Below are 23,098 nucleotides of genomic sequence, written 5' to 3'. Positions count from 1 at the left end.
ATCTGAGTTGGTTCTAATTAAATACCAACAAAGATAAAAGTTCTCATTCTCACCCTGAGATTTCTTTTAGATTCTACCCATATCACAACTGTTCAATTAATCTTGTAAAATATCTGTACTCAGTCTAGAAAGGCAGGAAAAAGAATGCTTCCAGAACCATCTACTAAAGGGAAGAGCTTCAAAACAGGAGGGATGCAGGACGCTCAGTTTCTGATACCGGCAGTGACGAAGAAGTTACTGTCCAAACAACAACGTGGCCTGCGAAGTGGCTCAAACTTGTAACTCCCCCATTACATACGTAAGATGTACAGTACACGCCGTGACCCTCATCTCTACTCAGGCCATTAGATTAACAGATTAAGGGAAAGGGGTGGAATAAGAAATAAGGAATTGAGTCATTTTAACATCCTAAAACACCTGACAAATACCAAGACTTTATTCTCTTAGTTTCACCCCAAGAAAACAATCTGGGCCAGACCCTGTGCACCGCATATGAATGTCTGATGAGGGACAACCTGCAAGGAACTTCTGGGACTAGGCTTCCCACGTTACACGAGTATTTATTTCGGAGCTGGGACAAGTCATCTCCGGCGGTTACCACACACAGGTCCTGCGACGTGGTAAGACTGTGAACCAGTGTTTACTATGCTGTAGAGACAATGTCGTGAGAACTGACACAGTGAATCTAAGAACCACGCTGGGGTCAGACCACTGGCTTGAAGGCAGCTATACAGTGTGTGAGCTGTGTGATCTTGGGCAAAGGCACTCGTTCCTTCTACAAGTATTTATGGAGCATCAACCAGTCCCAGGCGCTGGTCTAGGGACCAGGGATTAGATGGAGAACACAGTAGTCATGCTGCTGACAGAAGTGCTCTGAGCCTCCAATTCCTCATCTGGAAGATGGGAGTGTGAGTACCTCCCACATGAGATGGCTGGAAAGAATCAGCTGAAGTAACAACGCAGGGCCCTCAGCACACACCCTCTGACACACTGGAAGGGCTCCGTAGATATCAGATGCTGCCGCTGCCGCTGCCGCCGCCGCCACCACCACCATAACCATAGAGCTACATTAAACTCACCGTCATCACCAAAACCAACCTAAGATCAAAATAAGGCTTTGGACCTGGCCTCTGCTTTACCCAAAGAAACTCAGTGAGAAAATGGAACAGTATGAAAGCTGTTATAGGAAGATGGAAAAACAGTTCTCACAGAATGGTGAGTAAAAAAATATCTTTAAAAGGTTCATAACAGCAGCAGCACTCACTGTATACACAGCACTCAGTGTGCACCAGGCACTATTTTAAGCTCCTCATATTTATAAATAAAGAAGCTAATATTCCCCAAACCCTATGAGGTATGTGGCATTATTATCCTCATTTTACATATGATGAAACTGAGGCACAGAGATGTTAAGTAATTTGTCCAAGGCCACACAGCCAATAAGTTCCAGAGCCAAGATTCAGCACTTGGGTTCCTGATGTACCTGCTGCTACAGCCTCGTGGGGGCCAGTGTTCTTTGTAGGGGCCGGGTGGATACCATGGCAACAGAAGAGGGAGGAGGCAGAGAGGTGTTCCCTTTCCCACGCTGTTCAGCTGCTCACCTTGGTAGAAGGATGAGGTCCATGCTTTAGACTAGAGCATATGAGCATCAGTTCCATCCCTGGGTATATAACCAGGAAAACTGAAAACTGACATCCATCCGAAGACTTGTGCACAAATGTTCACAGCAGCTTTATTCATTATTGCCACAGAGTGGAAACAATTCTGAGGCTCATCACTGATGAATGAATAAATGAAATGTGGTATATCCACACAATGGAATATTATTCAGCAATGAAAAGGAATGAAAGACTGATACATGTCACAACATGGGTGAACCTTCAAATAATCATGCTAAGTGAAGGATGCTAGTCACAAAGCCACATGTTGAATTTATATGAAATGTCCAGAATAGGCAAATCCACAGACACAAAGTAGACTAGTTGCTGCTGGGGGTAGGGGGTGATTGTTAACAGGTGCAAGAGTTTCTTTTTGGGGAAGATGAAATGTTCCAGAATTAGACAGTAGCTAATGGTTGAACAATCTTATGAATATGCCAAAAACCAGCCAACTGTATACTTTAGAAGAGTACATTTTGGGGGGGGAGGGGGCACCAGCACCTACCCCTGGGGTCCTTTTTATTTTCTGAAAATCACTCTTGGGACTGCTGTCCTCCCTGCTGGGGGCATATGCCCCAGCCCCTGCACCACCCCTGCTGCTGCCTGGGCAGGGGGAAGGAGGACCACAGTGCCTATAATTACTAAACATGAATTCAACTAAAAAAAAAAAAAAAAAGAAAAGTACATTTTATGGTAGATTTTATTTAAAAAAAAAAAAAAAGGACTATAACAGCAATTGTGCTCCCCCTATGAAAATCTCCAGAAAGAAAATACGTTTTTTTATGTTCCCTATGGGCAAATACAATAAGTTACCATTATACTTGGCTCTAAACTGCTTCCTTATATACTTTTTAAAAATTCCAATATATAACTTTTACACATCAATTAAAAAATACCCGAGAACCTCTAAAAACATAAAACTCTGTAAGTATTATTTCATTTATGGTAATACATTAAGTTTTTTGGGGGGGGGGTAATTAATTAGGTTTATTTATTTGTTTGTTTTTGTTTTTAAATGGAGGCACTGGAGATTGAACCCAGGACACTGTGCATGCTAAGCACATGCTCTACCACTGAGCTATACCCTCCCCCACCCCATTATAATACATTAAGTTTTGATAAACGGCACAATACAATTAAAAACAATGAGAAAGAAAAAATACATGACAGGTAACTAGTATGACATTTCCCTTCAAAGTTAGCACTTACTGTACATTTCATTTCCTACTTCCCTCCCCCAGTAACTTCCTGTGGTGCCTTAGACAGCATCGCAGTAAAGAGCCATCCTGCTGGGTTGGAATCTGGCCTCTGCCTCCTACGAGCTGTGTGACCCAGAGCAGGTAAGTGACCTGCTCTGTGCCTCAGCTTCCTCTCTTTAAAATGGGGATGGCAGGAAGCGTCCTTACCTCAAAGGGTCACTGAGGATTAAACACAAATGCGTATTTTAGTAAAGCGCTTAGAACGGCGTCTGGAACACTACGTGCTTTATAAGCATTGTGTATCGTGATGCAGACGGACAGAGCTCTACCAACAGGACTGGATGCGGCTGACAACCTGACAATCCACACCGTAAAAAGAGGCTGGAGGGAGTATGTACAGAGCTCCTGACTGCAATCACTTTTTTTTTTTAAATGGAGGTACTGGGGGATTGAACCCAGGACCTCGTGTATGCTAAGCATGTGCTCTACCACTGAGCTATCCCTCCCCCCAATGCAATCACTTCTTAAAATGTACGAGATGTCAGAAATGTCCAGGTCCACTCAGAAACAAAAACTAGACAATCTTATGAAGGTTATTCACACAGCCCTGAAGCGCCACACTCCTGAGGAGGAACTGCATATAGTAACCGAAGGCGCTGCGTGTGAAGCGTGTGCACAGACGTGCATGCAAACACTCAAAATCTAGTTACTCACAGAGGAAACCAGCTAAAAATGATCTTAATGGCAGGGGTGGGAACAAACAAAAACAACACCTTGGCTCCTGGACAAATACTCTGTGTGTGTTCATAGCACAGAGAGCTTCCTCCACTGCCCCAGATCTAATTGGATTTCTCTCTAAAAACCAATAAACAAGTAAAACTAATTGGAAAGGTCTGTCTCCTCCACTGACTCCAACAGCGTAAGCTTGTTCTCAGGCTACTTTCCTGAAAATGGGAAGTGGCACTTAAATGGGATGAAGAACAAATTCATTTTTCACATAGCTCTGCAGAGACGGCTCCACATTCACTCCCCCCCATTTACCACAGTAAAATTCATGGGCGGTATGATCGCCACAAGCTAACTGAAATCTTTCTCACCTGTCCCTAGGCCAACAGAACGCTCTTTAACAGGAGAAATTCTGTTCTGGAGAAATGTCACGCAGAAACTACTCTTTAAAAATCAACTTCACGACACCAGTTTTGACTCTGAGGCACAGACAGGGCGAAGGGCCCATTCCTCTACCAGTTATGAGTCACCGTGGCCCCAGCGAAAAGCAAGAACAGCTCTGATGTGCAAAGTGCTACTGAATGTTAGCAGAGCAGCAAATCCAAAGCAACCCTAGAGACCTGTGTCCATAAACGCTTACAGTTTACAATCTTATAAAGTAACTCAAGATAAAAATTTACTAAAAGTAAAATCTAAGCCAAAAGAATTCACTCATAGAAGATTGCTCAGTGTTTTCAAGTAAGTCTTCTCAGGTAACTGAAACCTAGGTAGGGCGAGGACATCTAGGGCTGTAATTACCTCGATCTGTGATGCTCACGGCCAGCAGCACCAGGGCACAGGTTAAAAAGGCAGAAGCCCAGGTCCCCCCAGACCCACTCCATCCAAACCTGCATTTCAACAAACAACGTGATCCCCGGTGCTCTGTGTGACACTGAAGTCTGAGATGCACTGGTCTGGACGCTCTCTCTCTAGTTCCGTCAAGACAAGGGACACAGTGATGCAATTAACTGTTTTGCTTTTCAACAGGTATAGGCTTTTGGAGGGAGGGGATCAGGTACCCCAACTCTTAAAACTAAAGGGAAAAAAAGTGGTTACAAGAGGCCTCAAGCAACCCTTAGCTACCAAATCAAGACATTCTCAGAAGGGCTCAGCGACAGCCCAATGGGCCGCGTGAAATGCTTCCCACCCATCCAACTCGCCAAGGTGGACAAAGACACGTGCTTACCTGCAAAGCGCAGAGGGGCATCCTTGTCCAGGGCAATGAGCGGGGGGTCCAGGAGCACAGTGCTGTCGCTCTCTGTCACTAAGCCATGGTACGTGGGCTCCAGCCATGGCTTGTGCTTGTTAACTATGTGTAAAAAAAAACGGAGAAAGGACGTAGGCTGAGTTAGGATTATTATCTTCAACCCAACTGCTTTGAAGACACATGTCCATTGTTAAAAGGACAAAAGTTTTAACTCTCATGAGTCTGGAAGGCCGCGCGTGTATGTTTTTTGTTACAAAGTCTGGCATCAAGACCGAAATGGAATGAAATCTTCAATTCTAGAGTAAGTACTGTAGAAATTATATGAGTCCATGAAATAACTGAAAATAAGAAATAAACTGCTCTAGAAATCGAAAGAAAAAAGACTGACATCTATAGACAGCGTCACAGACAAACTCACACTCCGTTTTCAGTCTATCACAGAAAAGTTACAAATAATAACATGTTATTTCTTGGATTAAGAGATACAAACTACTACACATAAAGCAGATAAGCCACAAGGATATACTGTACAGCACAGAGAAATACAGCTATTATTTTGTAATAACTTTAAATGGAGTATAATCTATAAAAACAGTGAATTACTATGTTGTACACCTGAAACTAATGTTGTAAATCAAGTACATTTCAATTAAAAAAATGTTACTTCTCAGACACACATTACCACATACTACATATAAAATAAACAAGGACCTACTGAATAGCACAGGAAAATACATTCAATTTCTTGTAATGAGCTGTAATGGAAAAGAATCTGAAAAATATGTGTATATATGTGTATGTATACGTATAACTGAATTGCTTTGCTGTACACCTAAAACTAACATTGCAAATCAACTAAACTTCAGTAAAAACTTTTTTAAAACTAAAGAATTAGTTTTAAAATGTTATTTCTCTATGACAACAGTAATACAATATTCCTTATTTAAAATTAGAATTACAAACAAAAACATACAAAGATGTGAAACAAGATTTATGACTATAAAATTACAAATAATCAGGTCTTAAAAGAAAATGAAATATATAATTTCTGAAAAACTTGACTGGAAACAATGCTCAAGAATAACCCCCTGTGGGATCAGGCCAACCAGCCGGGCTGTTTGTTTGCCGGGTGACCTGCAGCACGTAACTGACCTCTTGATCTCAATTTCCTCTTCTGTGAACCAGGGACACCCCACAACTCACAGGGCTGGGCGGACAATTTGGAGAAGTGGTGTTTTTCCTTCCTGCTTGGGCACTCGAACTACTTTTGTTTTTAAGGTTAAGGACTGCATTCTGGCAGTCTGCTTACCTGACGAAATCAATTTTTCATTTCTGTCCATTTTGTTTCGCCCAGGGCTTGGCTCCCAGGGGGTCTGTGCTGAGACGTTCCCTGGTTCTGGTCACCAACCCCCCCTCCTCCCCGAGTTCCCATCTCCACCAGCACATCTGGGGCTCATCTCACAGCTGGAAACTTTCCATTTTCCTTTTACCTTCACCTTATGAGTGTTCACATCATAATCTCAGGACATGTAATTAACCATGGAGCTACTCACCAAGCAGACCTGATTAAAAGGAATGTGATGAAAACCTTATTTCCACACAGTCAGTGCCTATTTCTTGAATGAACAACCCAGATTCTCTCCCTAAGTGTAAGTCAGCCCAGAAGTATCTGAAACTAAATTCAAATGTTTAACCACCTACCATGATGAGATACTTTTTTTTGGCTGTCATGTGACCACATCATGTTATGGGATAACCGGAGGTGAGGACCAGAAGCACCTGGGCCTCACCTGCACTCACTCCCACCTGACGTGCGGGAGGAGCAGTGCGCTCACGTGTAAAATTCCAAACAAGCAGGCAATGTGAAACTACATTTGCGGGGTGAGGTGGGGAGCCACCATCTCTCTAGTTAATGACGCATCTACAAGACATTTTACACATGTTGCATCCAAACCTCTGCCTTCACTTTCAAAGTAAATCCAGACCCATGGGGAGGTGACAAATGGGTGCAGAGTTTCAGTTCTGCAAGATGAAAAGAATTCCAGGGGTTGGTTGCACAACAGAAGGAATGAATGAACTTAACACTACTGACTCGCACACTTAAAAATGGTTATGATGGGAAACTTTGTTATATGTGTATTTTACCAGATTAAAAAAAAAATCCACATTCACAAAATAAATCCAGATGCACCATTTCTCATCCTCTCTGCTGCCCACTTAGACCAATTACAGAAGCCGAGTAACCACCTCATCGTGTCCTCCTGCCCGGACTCTTCACACAGCGGCCAGGGGGACGCTCCTAACGCAGGGGTGGCTCAAACCCCCTGCTCCTGGGACACCTTTACACCAAGGACCCTAATCAGCTTTGGCTTCTGTGGGGTCTGCCCATCAACCTATCGGTATTTACTGTACTGGGAATTAAAACCAAGACAACTTCTAGTACTTAGTCACTTTTAAAAAAGCAAACCCACTGGACGTTAACATAAATCATATTTCAATGAACACAACCCTATTTTTAAAAACAAAGTTTACTAGGAATAGAGGCAGTGTGCTACATTTCTGCACACCCTTCCTGGGTCCAGCTTGGCAGAGCCAGCGGGGCTCTCACTGCCCCTCCTGCAGGCCACACGCAGCGCTATTCCGTGTCCTGTGGCCTCTAAGACCCTCCACTGCGCACTCGTGAGAAAATGAGGAAAAGGCAAATGACGTTGTAATATTATTATTAAAATAGCTTTGACCTCACGAATCCCCTGACCAGGTCTCTTGCTTCAGGCCTTTGTTCAAAGGTTCCCTCCTCCCCCTCCTCTGGAGCCCCCGCTGCTCCACCCCACCCACCTCCACTTCCTTTTTCTTTCCTCCTACAGTCAGCCTGGGCCCCCCCTGGGGGCAGGTTACCTGGCCTCTTCCCTAAGCCTCGGTTTCCTCATCTGTAAACTGGGGACAGTGACACCACCCACCTCACAGGCTGCTATGTGATCAAACCAATCATGTGCAAAATGTTCAGATCAGCGTCAGGCACTCAGCAAATGCCATGATGGGCTGCGTGGTCCCTTCTCCTCCTGCACATGTATGGGGACAAAAACAGATTCCGGGAGAGTGTGGCCCTTTGCTCACTGCTAATTCCCAGTACCAAGGACAGGACTTAGCACCTCACACCTCAGGAACTACTTGGTGAGTGAGTGAGGCTATAAGAAACCTCATACACAGTGCAAATCAAGTCAGTGCCCTGGTTTATAAATTCTCACAGAGAAAAGTTTTGGTGCTGAGAACTGAACAAAAAAAGGTATGATCTGATGTTTTAGACATTGGGAAGATGTTTGTTTGTTTGTTTGTCCGTTTGTGGCAGGTGGATGTTCCAAGTACAACAGACGAGAATCCAGAGGCAGCGCAGACATCAAAATACCGAGGGATGTCTGGCAAGGTGAGCTCTGGTGAGATTATGGAAAGAACCAATGTGAGACCAAACCCAGACCATAAAGACCAAATGTTTAAAGTGCCTCTGGGAGAGAGGTGCCAAGACGGCAAAGTAGAGAGACTCACCGCTCGCCCTCTCCCACAAACACCAAGAATTGCATCTACAGACCCCCTTGAATTGCACAGAACACCTGCTGAACTCTGGCAGGGTGTCTCTAACTTCAAAACACAGGAGGATTCCTCATAAAATCCAACAAACAACAAGTTTACTGTATAGCACTGGGAACTATATCCAATATCTTATAGTAACCTGTGGTGAAAAAATATGAAAACGAATATATGTATATGTACATATGACTGAGGCATTATGCTGTACACCAGAAATTGACACAACATTGTAAACTGACTATACCTTAATAAACAAATAAACATATATACACAGTCACACAAAAAAAGTGTCTCTGGAAAACACCTCATCGCCTCGCCAAAGCTGCTCCGAGGACAAGAGATTTGGTAAAGAGTTCGGACGGTCCTGGTCCACCCGCCTTCTCCTTCAGAAGCACTCCCCAGGACAGGTGACCGGTGCAGGACTCTGTGTGGACCCCACAGCTGGCTGCAGCCTTTGATCTGAGAGGTTTCCAGCAAACACAGAAAACAGCCTCATTTTGCAATCAGGCCAAATGTTTTACCTAACTTCTGAAACTCATCATCTTCTCCAGGTATCTTGCTGAACCAGGCTATGAGATAGGCTGGAACACTGCCTGGAGCTACAGGCCTAATACAGGAAAACAGGCCATTTTTTCTGCTGTTCGTCGCTAATCTCTCATTTTAAAACACAAAGGCTGTTAGTTCAATTCACTCCTGATGGCGTATTAGTAATAGCCATACTCAATTCTAATTTGTTTTCATATTTAAGATTTTATTAATAAAACTAGAAGCACAGCAAATAAAACTGAGGAACACGACTCCCACATGTGAGTCCATAAACTTCCGAGACTTAAACTAAATGGATTTATTTAAGCTGCTAGGGAAGTAAAAATACTCGGCAAAGCAAACTGCAGAAAACCCGATGGATTTCTGCCGGCCCTAACGGAAAGGCCTGCCGCTGAAAACAGCTGATGGTTCAAGGGGAATAATTACTAGGTAGCTATCATCCCAGCTCCTTCATTTTTTCCCCACTATTCTATTCTAACTTTATAATTCAAAATTTCTAAATTGCTCCTTAAGCTGGCAGTAGAATGAAGAGATGTGGCCAGTTCCAAAGACTGAGCTTTTAAATATTTAATAAATGATATTTTTAATATTTCATCACCTTCAATTGGCATTATAAAATATTTATGGAAACAAGTGATTGATGTTTCTGTCATCATCCTCCAAAAATCACGAATAAAGACATGAGACTATTGGCCATAAGTCTAGGAGCAGGTCACCATATTCAGAGTCTACCTGATACATTTCATTACATTCTAAGCCATAAAAAAGCCATGCAAATTCTGAATAGCACAGCACTAAACAAAACTGCAGAATAGCAATGCTAGAGATCAGACCTTCTGTAAGTGTGGGCCGTATCTGGGGTACACGCCTACTGTTTCAGGACACAGCTAGTTTTCGTGGTTGTGGTAGATTTTAATCATTAGGAATTGCCACCAGTTTAAAAGTCAAAATGAAAAGAATACAATCGTCAATGTCAAGGTAAACTTGGAATATAAAACTTATGCCCCCGAGTACATCCCAACTCTCTGGCCTAAAGAGAGGACGACCCCTTGCCCAGGTCCCACAAGTCACAGACCCAGGCAAGGTGGTTCCAAAGCCTGTGTGTGACGGCCTTGACTTCAGTCGGGCACCACAAACCACTCCCTTCTGATTTATTCAGTTATAAAGAGAAATCCACTGCTTCAAGAGAATTTGATATGTGCCTCCTTCTCATTCCAGAATACTTACTTAGCTTGGTCACATTGGGCCAATACTGACATCATAATAAATAATGACAGGTGACTTACTTTTAGGAGCTTACAGGTAAATCCTAGACAATGTTACCTGTTTTGTCTGCAGATTCAATGTTTAACCTTGGTCCGTCAAAAGAATCTGCAATAGAGGGATGTTGTCACTAGGTGGCGAGAGGTGCCACCGAGTCCATGCCGCCAATTAACAGGCTTTGATTACAAAATCCAGCTCTTTATTTACCAAAGGAGGGGAATGTAGTCTGAGTTAACAGGCCCTTTGTTAAAGATGATAGGCATGAAAAAGTGTCTTAAACTATATGAGTATAAAATCTCCAGCAGATTATTTTCTTTTCTAGAAAAGTTTAGAATAAGCAAAATATTCATAGTCTCAATATAAAAAAATAAAGAGACAAATATTCTCTCAGACTCTCTGGGTCATAAATTCATATTTAGATCAGACCATCCCTGATCCTTCAAAGCATCTTAACATCAAAGGTCCTTTCAGCATTACACCACCGCTGACCTGGGGTTTGTTCCCAGGGATCTTCCTTAAACACCTACCATGGCGCAGGTGCTGGGCTCCTGGGGAATCAAGTCACAATCTTTTAGGGGACACGAACATGTCAACGACCACTACATTCTAAATGAAGGCGCTATAACCAAAGGGTGATGAGGTGTGAACAACTCACGCTGTGCTGGGAAATTCACCAGGCAGCAGGGACCCAGATGACCAAGGAGTCACGATCTTAAATCTGGCCCCGCCTCTTTCCAGAGGGAAAGAGCGCTCTGGAGGGTCTCCTGGTGGGAGCTGACCCTCGCACTCAGAAGGGTCACAAGTCACTTCTGCTCCTAAGTCAGGACCAGAACTGGTCACAAGCCCTCACCCAAATGCATGGGGTGGGGAAGTGCAACTGTACCGTGTGCTGGAAGAAGGGGCTGGAAATACCTGAGATCAACTCTAGGGACCACCAGAAGTCCACGAGGAGACCTCCCAGGGATCTCCCTAAAAGGATAACTGAGGTTTCTCAGGTGTGCGGGAGTATTTAAAACAATAAAAATACATATAAAGTATAAAGGTAGAAAAATACATGGCTCAACCTGGGACTAGCAAGACAAGAGCATCAGGAGGTGCAACTGGAGAGGGGCTGGCCTGCGATTAGGGGTATCGTGGTGAGCAACCCTCTGCTACACGGATGAGCTCTCTCAATTCTTCAGACAGCAAGATGCTGTTAAAAGCTATAAACAAAGAGTGGTCTGGTGGGAAAGGCAGGAACTTTGTATCAGGCAGAACTTAGTTAATAAATGAATAGTTTCTCACTCGCTCTGTAACAAGGGGCAGATTATTTAATCACTGTGCCTATTTCTGCATCGTAAGTGGAGAATGAGACCACCTTCCACAACCTTGCTTTGAGGATTATAAATGACGTAACTGAAGGGCCCACTCTGCCTCCAACACAGGCGTTCCACAAATACCTGTTGTTAAATGAATCGTAAGCAAGAACTACGTTTTAGAAAAAACTGGGAGGGCAGAGACCAGAGCCTAGGAGGCTCAGGAGGTGTTCCCATGACAACCTCCATAACATCATCTTCCTGAATACAACCTACAGCAAAAGGAACTCCCTACAGCCTCAGACCCTGTAGAGGCCTAATTATATCCCCTTTATTCAGCAAAAGAGAGAGATGTAGTATTACACAGAGCAATATTGCTAAGTGTAAACCAAAAAGCAAACAAACCAACAAAAACCTGGTTTTTTTTTTAACCAAAAGAGGAAACTTTCTAATCAACCAAAGTAACACTGCATGAAATTTATAAACAATAGCCCTCCTTTTCAGCCAAAGTTATAGCTGGTAATGGTTTTGGCTAATACAGCATTAGTTTCCTCTGACTTTGTAAAATACATTTCTTAATTACTCTTGTTTTTTTTTCTAAAACTGAACACTTCCAAAGAATCTCTAGACAAATCCTGTAAGCAGGTTTAAAGGCCTCTTCATCACAATCCCAAATAAATTTAATGTTACAATGTTAAAAAAAAAACAAAAAACTCTATGTATTAGCCGTTGTTTAGATCTGGGTTTCTCAACCTCAGCGCTACTGACATTCTGAGCCCGGTAATGTCTAGCTGAGGGGCCCGTCCCGTCACTGTAGGATGTTTGGCAGCGTCCCTGGCCTCCATCCACTAGATGCCAGGAGCACCTCCCCTGCTGTGACAACCAAAAATGTCTCCAGACACGGCCAAGACTCGGCCAGGCCGACACCCTGCCCAGCTCCCGAGAGCCACTGACTTGGATCCACCTCCTTAAGGAAAACCAAGGTTTTCCATAGTAAAAGCATTTGTAGACTTCAAAAACAGCCAACTTTACAATGTGTCTATTACATCAACAAGAAGTTCACCTTTAAAATCACATTTCAGTGTAAAATAAATCCTTAAAGTAAGCAGACGAGCAACTGCTCTTTAGGCAAATTCTGTAAGTAAGCAGGTTTAAAGGCCTCATCACAACTGCACGTAAATTTAACGTTTAAACAATCAATGGTTCAGTGAAATGTTTCTCGTGTTTGTTCACTTTTCACCGGACACACACTTCACCTACAGCGAATGTGCAGCCCTCCGGGTGAAGCGGGGCTGTCCGGTAAGCAGGGAGAAGGTGGGCCTGCGGGGAAGGTCTGGGTGAGGGTGGCCCTGAGCCGCGGGGTGGGCTCATCATCAGTCAAGCTCGCGAGACTGAAGAGCTACCCTGGCTCCGCGAGGCAGGGACAGGACGTGTCCTGAGGTGAGACCAGAGAGTAAGAGCAGAAGGGGAGAAGACTCGATGCCCTTCTCCCAAGTTCAAAGCGTGGAGGGCGGAGGCCATGCAGAGGGGAGCAGGGAGAGACCTCCTGCCTCAGGGCAGAGGGGACAGGAAGGGGCAAGGACAGAATCCAGGAAGTCCGTCAAAGACCTTGGCTGCAGGGACAAGATGAGAAATGGTAGCCGGTGGACCCAAGACTCTGGTTTAGTGTCTGGGCCTCCACAGCACACAGCTGATGGGACAGCTGCTCCCATCCTGGACTGAGAGTTCAGGAGGGACGTCAGGGCTGGGGAGAATCCAGGGAAAGGGGCTTCTTTCCTTTTCCTTCCTTCTATCCATCATCCATCCATCCATCATCCATCCATCATCTATCATCCATCCATCATCCATCATTCATCCATTCATCAATCCATTTTTATTGAGCCCCAGGTAGTCTTCTAAGTGCTGAGGAAACAACGGTGATTGGAATGCTTACTGCCCTCACAGAGCTTATGTTATGATTAAAATATTAATTTTAAGCACATTCTGCAAAGGAATTCTTAGGAAGCAAGATCACACTTTTTATAATTCTAACTTTTCCAAGCTTAAATGGGCCCCCTTTTAATTATTCTTCCAAATTCCAAACAAATTTTTTTAAATTGTTGTAAAACACACAATGTAAATTTTACCACCTTAACCATTTTTAAGTATTCCATTCAATAGGATTAAGTACATTCATCTCCAGAATTCTTTTCATCCTGCAAAACTGGAGATCTGTCTGTCCCCATTAAACAGTGATTCTCCACTCCCCCTCTCCAGCTCCCAGTAACCACCAGTCTACTTCCTGTCTCTTTTGAATTTGACTACTCTAGGTACCTTGGATAAGCAGATATTTGTCCTGTTATGACTGGTTTGTTTCAATTAGCATAACGTCCTCAAGGGTGACTGATGTTACAGCATGTATCAGAATTTCCTTCCTTTTTAGGGCTGAATAATATTCCACTGTATGTATAGACCACACTTTGTTTATCCATTCATCCATCAATGGACATAGGTAGCTGCCATCTTTTGGCTATTGTGAATAATGCTGTCACAAACATGGGTATACAAATATTTTCTCAGGACCCTGCTTTCAATTCTTTTGGTTGGATCATACAGTAATCCTATTTTTAATTTTTTGAGGAATGCCATACTGTTTTCCATAGTGGCTGCACCATTTTACATTCCCACCAACAGTACAAAGGGTTCCAATTTCTTCACACCCTCACCAACACTTGTTACTTTCTTGTTTTTTATAGGAGCCACCTAATGGGTGTGACCAAACAAATTTTATATCATGTAATTTTATTTTTTTCTATTATGCATGATACAAAAGTAGACAAAACAGAATAATGAACCCCAAGTATCCATGATTCAATCACCACAGTTATCAACACAAGGCCAATCTTGTTTGATATACAAGCTCCTACTTCTCCTGCTAATTTCAAATATTTTGAAACAACTCTCAGACATCATATAACTTCACTGCTCAATATTTCAACATGCATCCTAAAAGATGACTCTTTTTGAAACTAACCATAATGGCATTATCACCTAAAAATTCACAATAATGATTTAATACCATCAAATATCCAGCCAGGATTCATATTTATCTAATAGTTTTGGTATATCAAATACTTTAACTCAATAATCTCTCTGTGATGTTTCATCGTGAATTCTATTACTATGAAAGAAAAAACTTAAAACTACTAATCGCTCTTAAACAATAATTCTTTAATGGTTTCCACAACTTCCCAATCTTTTTTCACCATTAAGTATGTCTATTAAGTAGGGTTTTTATAAATGTTCTTTATCAGGTTTTGAGAGTTCCCCTCCTATTCTTAACTTGCTGGAGTTTTTATCATGAACAGGTGTTAGACTTCATCAAATGCTATTTCTGCATTAACTGACATGATCAAGTGATTTTTTCTTTAACTTGTTGATATGGTGGGCTATTGGTTTTTGAATATTGAAACAGCCTTGTGCACATAGAATAAATCCCATTTGGTCATGGTGTGTAATTCTTTTTGTACATTATTGATTTGATTTGCTAATGTCTTATTGAGGACTTTTAATTCATTGAGACTGTCATTTTTATAAATGTTTTTGTCAATATATTTCAATTCACTTCCATTTTGATCTGAAAATTCTACTGGCTTGAATATAGCTAATGTTGCGGATTCAACATCAAATACAATACGTATTTCCCGAGCACTAGCTACGCGCTGGGCACCATGTAGGCTCGATTTTCTTACCATTGGGACTGATTTTCCCAAAGATCTAGCTACATTAGACAAGAGACAACAACAGTCACAGTGCTATTTTTGAGAAATCAGGGTGTGATGTTCTTAAAATTTAGGATTTAAAAAAGTCAAATAAAATTAATGTTTCTGATATTAAATCTGGGTGAAACATAGCACCCCTACACCTGAGAGACAAATAATTGAAGGTCTGTTAGTGAAGAGGCAGGACCTCCTAAAACAACGGTCATGACCTTTTCAGATCATGGGCTCTTTTTTGTTTCTTTGTTTTGTTTCTGTTTGGGGGGGTAATTGGATCTACTTATTTTTAGAGGAGGTACTGGGAACTGAACTCTGGACTTCATGCATGCTAAGCACGGACTCAACCACTTGCACTATACTCTCCCCCCTGAGATCACGGGTTCTTTTGAGAACCTAATGAAAGCCAAGAACCCCTCACCCCAAGGGGGAAATGAGAAAACACACACAACAAGTGGCAGGTTTTACGGGCTCCATCCTCCTGCTGCCACCCTAGTCCAGTAAGACTCACTACCCAGCGGAATCTCCACTAGCTGACCCTCAGAAACCTGGCGTCTGCAGCCTCAGTGTAACCTGGAATCAAACCATAAAGCTACATTTCTTTTATGCTTGTCATTCTCACATTCTACTTGAACTTCATGCTCTTCAGCAGCAATAGCTGAACAGTTCATGGAGACTTCCCCACATCACCCCAGGAAAGAGCCAGGGAAGAAATACAAATTAGGAAAGACATTGTTGCTGCATTTTTAAAGAATTTAAAGGCTAGGGACACAGAGAGGCTGAAATTAACAAGGAACTTAATATGAAGCTGAGATGATGGAGTATGCTTTGAGTGATGGTGAGAAGCTCAAGTAATAAAGAAAGACAGAATTATGCTTTTACTGAGAATAACAATTTTAAAAAAACAACTTTCAAGAGGGTTACTTCCATCTTTCCCCCCTAATTAGTTTTATAGATGGGCATCTTTATTACACTATTCAGGAGGTTAATTACATAATTAAACATTCTTAGATCACTGTTAACAGAAAGATGAAAAGGAAACTGGGTGGGTAGATGGAAGGACAGATAACAGTGTAAGGAGTTCCTTCTTTAAAGAAGTTCCAGGTTTGCTCCACAGAGGGGTCGGTGAAGACCTACACGCACCACCTGCAGCACAGAATAACTGATCCCAAACCACCAAGGTGGTTAGCATATTTCATTCACTATTGTCAGAAAAAAGTGGGATTTTTAAAGAAGGCTCCAACAAACTTTTTTAAACATTTAAAGAGGCTACCTGCCCTTCAGCTGCCCATTATCTCATTTTTCTAGCACTCAGATTTTCGTGGTAAGTTGTATTTAATTCTCCAAGGTAACAATATCATAGTCACAATTTTTCCTGGTGAGCAAATGAAGACATGTCACTAATAAGAAGTGAAATTTTCAAATCAAATTCTGTTTTACTCAGTACTGAGATTCACCCCCATCAAATTAACAGGCCAGGTCCCAACCTAAAACATAACCAGCAGGTCTAACATAACCAGCATGCCTGTGTTCCATCGTCAGCATCATGAAACTCACATAATAACTGAGAGCCACTGCTGAATGTCACACATGAGACGTGGCAGCCACTCTAGCGTGGGAGCCTCGTTTCTGGTGACAACACAATTTCTAATGGCAAAAAAACTCCCCCCCCAACCCCGACTCTTCCAGAAGTTCCAGGTGATGGGAGAGGTGCAGAGGACACGGTCCTTAAACTTCTGGGAAATAAGGGGTCTCCCTTAGGATTTGCACTGGGAGGGGTCCAGGTGGAAGTGCTCCAGGGTCACAGAATTTCTCTCGGGTCCTGGTAATGAATATGCTGCCACCATCCTGGTCCCCTGTGCCGGGAGCTGGGCCCTTAGCTACAGCATCCCCGGGAACAGAGGAGGCACCTGGCCAGAATCCCACAACACCCAACAGGTGACCCAGAGGGTGGTCTGGAGGCCGACATCCCCAGGGCACTTGGGATCTTCTGACCAATGTGGATGGGCGCTCGGGTTAAGTTCAGGGGGTCCTAAAAGTTTTTCACAAGCTCTGTTCCCTAGTGGCTGCTCTTGCATGAACAGTGAGATATTCCAGAACACAGTTCTGTGACAGGGAAGGGAGGAAGGTGTGCAGCTGGAGAAAGTGTCTTCCTCATTCAGATGTTGATCTGTGGCCAGGAGTGGTGGGAAACTGAAGAAACTTCACTTACTAAAATTAATATCCTAAAAGGAGGGCAGCCCAAACCACAGAGGGCAAGGAACATGCCCAAGTGTGTGTACCACAGCAGGGCTCTGTAACCAGGGTGCAGGGCAGAACCTTCTAGACCTCGCCCCTCAGCTGCACCTCCTGGGCCGCACCCTGGAGTCTGAGTCAGTCAGACTGACCTGGGGCTGGGCAGGTCTGGAACGGAACGTCCTCCGGGAGACTCTGACGCACTGCCCAACGACGAACAAACGTATCCCCCACAGCTCATGAACAGAGGCATTTGGAGAGCTCTCTTTAAGAGAAACTGGACAATTTTCACTTCTGTTCTCTTAAATGCTTTCTTGCCCTCTGCACACATCCCCCGACCTCCAACCACTGCCACCCTCACCCCAGAGAGCTATTTCGGTAGCGACCTGTCTTTGGCTTTGCTCTTCCAGGACACTTGTAACTGGCTCCAGCTCCGGCCACCACTTTTGTTTTACACAAGAGCCCTTCTTAAGCAGCCATCTCATGCGTGACTGCGTTCTCTAAAATGTGATGCACAGCATTTTTCTCAGGCAAGGCAACACAACGTTGTGAACTTTATCTTCAGGTCACCCTACTGCCTTTCTATACAAGCTGCCACCAGGCTCCTGGAGCCTCCTTTGGCAGGCCAGGGTTTCCAAGGTATACACCTGCCTCCGTCCCCAACCCATCAGTGTGTGTTTCCAGATCCTCCTGACCTACTCATTTACACCAAAGCAAAATGTACCTGCTCCAGCTTTCCATTTCCTCACACTCCTGCTGGGACTGGCCAGCTGGTCTGAGACACTCATTTGAGTTGGGTGCAGATGAAGGGTGAGGACACCTGCATTTTGCAAAAGAACTTCAATGACTGAATACAAAAGTAGAAGCTAAGGTAAGAAATGCAGGCACCCTGCCAGCTGGTGGAGGAAAAGAATTTTGGAACAGAGCCCTTTAACGCACCTCAGTTCATATCTTACGTGCATGGAAGTTATTCTGACGACATACAAAGTTTCCTACAGAATTAAATACACAGCATGACAGGTACAAACCTGCCAAACCACTCGTAGAACACTTCAAGATGTTGATCTGTATGCATCCATTTATCCCTTAACTCCTACAATGCAAGTCCATCAGAAACCTAGCAATACAAAGGAGCTCACGCCATGGTTTCCTTCAGTTCCCTGTTCTGCAACGTTATCAGAAAATACAGGCCAGGTTTGCCCTTTTCTTTCCTCTTTATCATTATCACGTTTGTCTTGAGTTAAAATAGGACAGGGCGCTGTCCTGAATCGTAACATAATAGTCCAGTGCTAATTTCCAAGTTCTGTGTGTTTTTTTAGTCTCCTGACCTTCATGTACAATGGAAAACTTTATCACATACAGTTTGAAAAGGCCACACAGTATTCAAGACCTTCTGACATTCATATCAATGCAACGTTCCAAGCAGCTGGCACCCGAAGTACTGTCATGAGTTGACTAGAGCTGTCTAGTAAAGTCCCTGGTAGCTAATCAGGGGGAAAAAAAAAAATCAAGATTCTGTCCTCGCTCCCCTACTTTTTGCTCCTTTGTTGCTCACATTCCTACAATACTAACATGAGCAAGACAACGGCTTTTACATAGCGTTCTCACATCATCTGTAAAATAAGTGTAAAGGTTTTTGTGACAAACACAAAATGAAACATCTCAATCTTACTTTGCCACTGAGTCTCTCAAGAAGCACGTCTGGATTAGGAAGAGCAGAACCAATACAATAATGAGATAATTAATGTCCAGGACTGGGGAAGACATGAAGAAGATACACTTCCCCTGAGTTATTCTGGGTGTTTTAAATCCCAGGACATTGAGAAAACTTAGACGGAACTGCTAACCTACACCATGGTTGATCGTTAAAGGATCTGTGAAGGATATAATAACCCGGTTCAAAAATAAGAAGATGATGGACATTTTAAACTGTATTTCAATGAGTTTGACACCGATCACGGACAAAATTCTCGGTAAGTTTTTGTGCCTCTAGAGAAGGAAAGAAAATCGCCAAGAGCTGGTGACATTATTCACAAGCACAAGGTATTAAATGTTTCCTCTTTTGAGAGGGTTATTAGGAAAGTCAGAGGAAAGCTGGAAAAGTAACATAAGCTGCGGTTTATGGAGCACCAAGCGCCCTGGTGAAAACTTTACTCACCACGACCCACCTGAAACCCTACAAATAGTGCACTGAACTGCGGAAACGGATTGGACGAGGCTTCTCCTCATTTCCTGGGGACTGAGAACAAGACGGCAGGATGGAAACTGGACAGAAATCAAGGTCGGGGGACTTACAATGACCATCCCGCTCACTGGATGGATAAATAAAGGTCACTGGATAAATAAACCCAGGGAACGCTGGACCAGTCTCTGGTAACCTGTCAAAGGCTCATTCTTGGCTGGCACTCTTCAACCTTTACATCGAATTGGATAGTGACATGAAGCTGGATGGACAGGTGGACATGTGCAGTCAGGATTCAAACTACTTGGCAGCGTGGAGTAGCCGGTCACATGCAGCAAGGAGAAACATAATGAAGGTGGACGTGAAGCCCCACAGTGGTTCACAGCCTCGGGTTAGGGCTCAACATCTACGTGGGGTCTGTCTGAGAAGTTTAGACAAGGGGTACTGGCCACACACCACTCCAACTCCGCTCCTGTGAATGGAACTCTATTAACCTCTGCCCCGTCTGAAAGGCGGTATCTACACCACGGAGCACCTGGAGAAAGAGACCAGGCAGGCTGGCGGAGATTTTGGAAATATGTCCATGAAGAACAGCTGAAGAAACAAAGGATGCTTTATTTTGAAATGTAGAAAGTTGGTGGGGAGGGTAGAGTTGGGGATGCAAAATGGTTCAGCCACTGTCTGGCGTTCCTCAATCAATTAAACACAGAATTACCATATGTCTCACTCCTAGGTATATACCCAAAAGACTGCAAATAGGTACTCAAACAAACACCCATACATGAATATTCATGACAGCACTATTCACAACAGCTAACAGGTGGAAACCACCCAAAATGTCCATCAGCAGATGAATGGATAAACAAAATGCGGTCTATGTATAAGATGGAATATTATTCAGCCATAAAAAGGAAGTACTGATACACACTACAATGGGGACAAACCTCAAAAACACTATGTTAAGTGAAAGAAGTCATATGTAAAAGGTCTCATATTGTATGACTCCACTTACATGAAATTTTCAGAATAATGAAATCCATAGAGACAGGAAGCAGATTAGTGGTTACCAGGGATGAGGGGGGAGGGAGTAGGGACGGACTGATTAATGGGTGTGAGGCTTTCTTTTGGGGTGATGATCTGTTGTGGAACTACCAGAGGTGGTGGTTGTACAACACTGTGAATAACTAAATGCCACTGAGTTAACTATACACCTTAAAACACTATGTTGAGAACTTCTGGTTTCCCATCTTGCATGTAAGGAGCTTAGAAACCACTCCATGCTAACAAGTGAAAAGCTGAACAAACTGAAATAGCAACCACTCTTCTTGGATCCATCAGAGAAGTGAGGTCACAGGGCAAACTGGCGCCTCCCAAATGGTAGAGACAGACAGGGTGATACAGATAACCACAACATACAAGAGCAGAAACCCACGGGCAGAAACCTCCGGGAGCCAGTGCCAGAGTCACTGACGAATTGCTGGAGGGTCCGTGTGGCCAGCTCTGAGACTGAAAACCCCAGGGGGCCCCAGTCATCGGGGTCTCCCACACTTCTGTGCATTTTACCTCCAGGAACCTTAGCAGGTCCTCACGTAAATACTGGAGAAACCCCCCCACCTTGTGTTTCCAGCAGGGGGAGGGGGGAAGGAACCATCTGAAAATACTCCAGAGCATTCTGTTCTTAACAGGTTAACTCTTTAACCAGAGTCTAACCCGCTGGGGTTTTACCAGAGCCTGATCTACCTGGGGGAGGGGAAAGTACCAACTCCAGCCCACTGCAGCCATCCTGTCCCACTGAAGGATGGGAGGGGCCCGAGAAGCACTGGTGAGGTCCACAGCCCAAGGGCACAGGTTCAATGAAAGACCAGGACCTCATCCCAGGACCACAGAACAGTGCCACTCCCACACCTACCACTGCATCACCAAAGGCACCCTTCCGCCCAGGACACCACGTCCACCTTTCGACAAAAAGTTACAAGGCATACTAAAAACCAAAAACACATTTTTAAGACACTGAACAAGCATCAGAACCAGAGTTAACGTATGACAGGAAAGTTGGAATTATCTGGGAGGCAGGAAGGAAGGACGGGAAACCCTGTGATTAATATGGTAAGTGGTTTAATGGAAAAAAATAAACAACATACAAGGACAGATAGTTAATGTAAACAGATGAAAATTCTAAGAAAAAAATAAAAAAGAAATGCTAAAGATTAAGAACGCTAACAGAAACGAAGAATGCCTTCGATGGGCTCATTAGGAGACTGGACAAGGCTGAGGAAACACTTTTTGAGTTTGAGGATATGACAAAACTGAAAAGCAAAGCAAAAAAAAAAAAGACTGAGAAACAAAAAACAAAAAGACCCAGAAACAGAATACCCAAGAACTCTGGGAACTCGTTCAACTCTAGGAGGTGTAACATATGCATAAATGGGAATATCCAAAGGAGAGGAAGGAACAGAGCAACATCTGAAGCAGTAATGAAAGAATTTCCCTCAGATTAATGTGAGACACCAAACCACAGATCTGAGAAGCTCAGAGAACACCAACCAGGATAAATGCAAAAAACAACAACAAAACTACGCCTAGGCATGTCATATTCAAACTGCCAAATATCAAAGATTAGAAAAAATCTTGAAAGAAGCCAGAAAGGGTAAAATATCTTACCTACAAAGAAGCAAATGTAAGAATTACATCTGACTTCTCAGAATCCATGCAAGCAAGAAGAGAACAAAATGAAATGTTTAAAGTGTTAAGAAGGAAAAAAAAAAACCACCGAAAATTCTGTATCCTGCAAAATTAGCCTTCAAAAGTGAAGAATGAAAGACTTTCTCAAACAAAAATTGATGGAATTTGTTGCCAGTAAGAAATGTTAAAAGAAGTTCTTCAAAGAGAAGGAAAATTATGTCAGAAACTGAGATCTACATAAAGAAAGCAAGATCACTGGAGCATAAGTAAGTGAAGATAGAATATTTCTCTTATTTTTATTTTTTCTTACTTTTAATTGGTCTAACCGGTAAGTCTGCTCTTGCACATATATGCTCTTGGACACGTCTGTATATAAGTGAATCAATGACAGCAATGACACAAGGGACAGGAGGGAAGACTCAGGGATCATTTGTTTTCATAAGGTACGTGCATTACCCGTGAAGTAGTAACAGTGTTATCTGAAAGTGGACTTGGATTAATTGGAAATGTACAGTGGAAACTCTAAGACAAAAGTAAGAAAAAGTATAATTGAGAAGCTAAGAAAAGAGAGAAAATGGAATCATATAAAATACTCATTAAAACCACAAAAAGGAAAAAAAAAGTATGGAAGATATAAAGAACAACAAAACACAAGGGCACCGAACAGAAAATAGTAACAAATATGACAGATATTAAACCAACTATATCAATAATTGCTTTAAATATCAA

At 43.0% G+C, this 23,098-nt stretch overlaps 1 protein-coding gene across 4 annotated transcripts in view; it reads right to left on the bottom strand.

The window, feature by feature from the left end:
* Nucleotides 1-23,098, bottom strand: part of CLSTN1 (calsyntenin 1) — a 66,673-nt gene that overhangs the window by 29,248 nt on the left and 14,327 nt on the right. For all 4 annotated transcript variants that reach the window (XM_074377474.1, XM_074377476.1, XM_074377475.1 and 1 more), the window contains exon 2: nt 4,809-4,931. In XM_074377474.1, the coding sequence (XP_074233575.1) occupies nt 4,809-4,931 (123 nt within the window). The remainder of the gene's footprint in view (nt 1-4,808; nt 4,932-23,098) is intronic.

The sequence above is a fragment of the Camelus bactrianus genome, chromosome 13 (genome assembly GCF_048773025.1).
Source record: "Camelus bactrianus isolate YW-2024 breed Bactrian camel chromosome 13, ASM4877302v1, whole genome shotgun sequence".
In the NCBI taxonomy this organism is placed as follows: domain Eukaryota; kingdom Metazoa; phylum Chordata; class Mammalia; order Artiodactyla; family Camelidae; genus Camelus; species Camelus bactrianus.
This window is presented reverse-complemented; position numbering and strand designations above follow the sequence as displayed.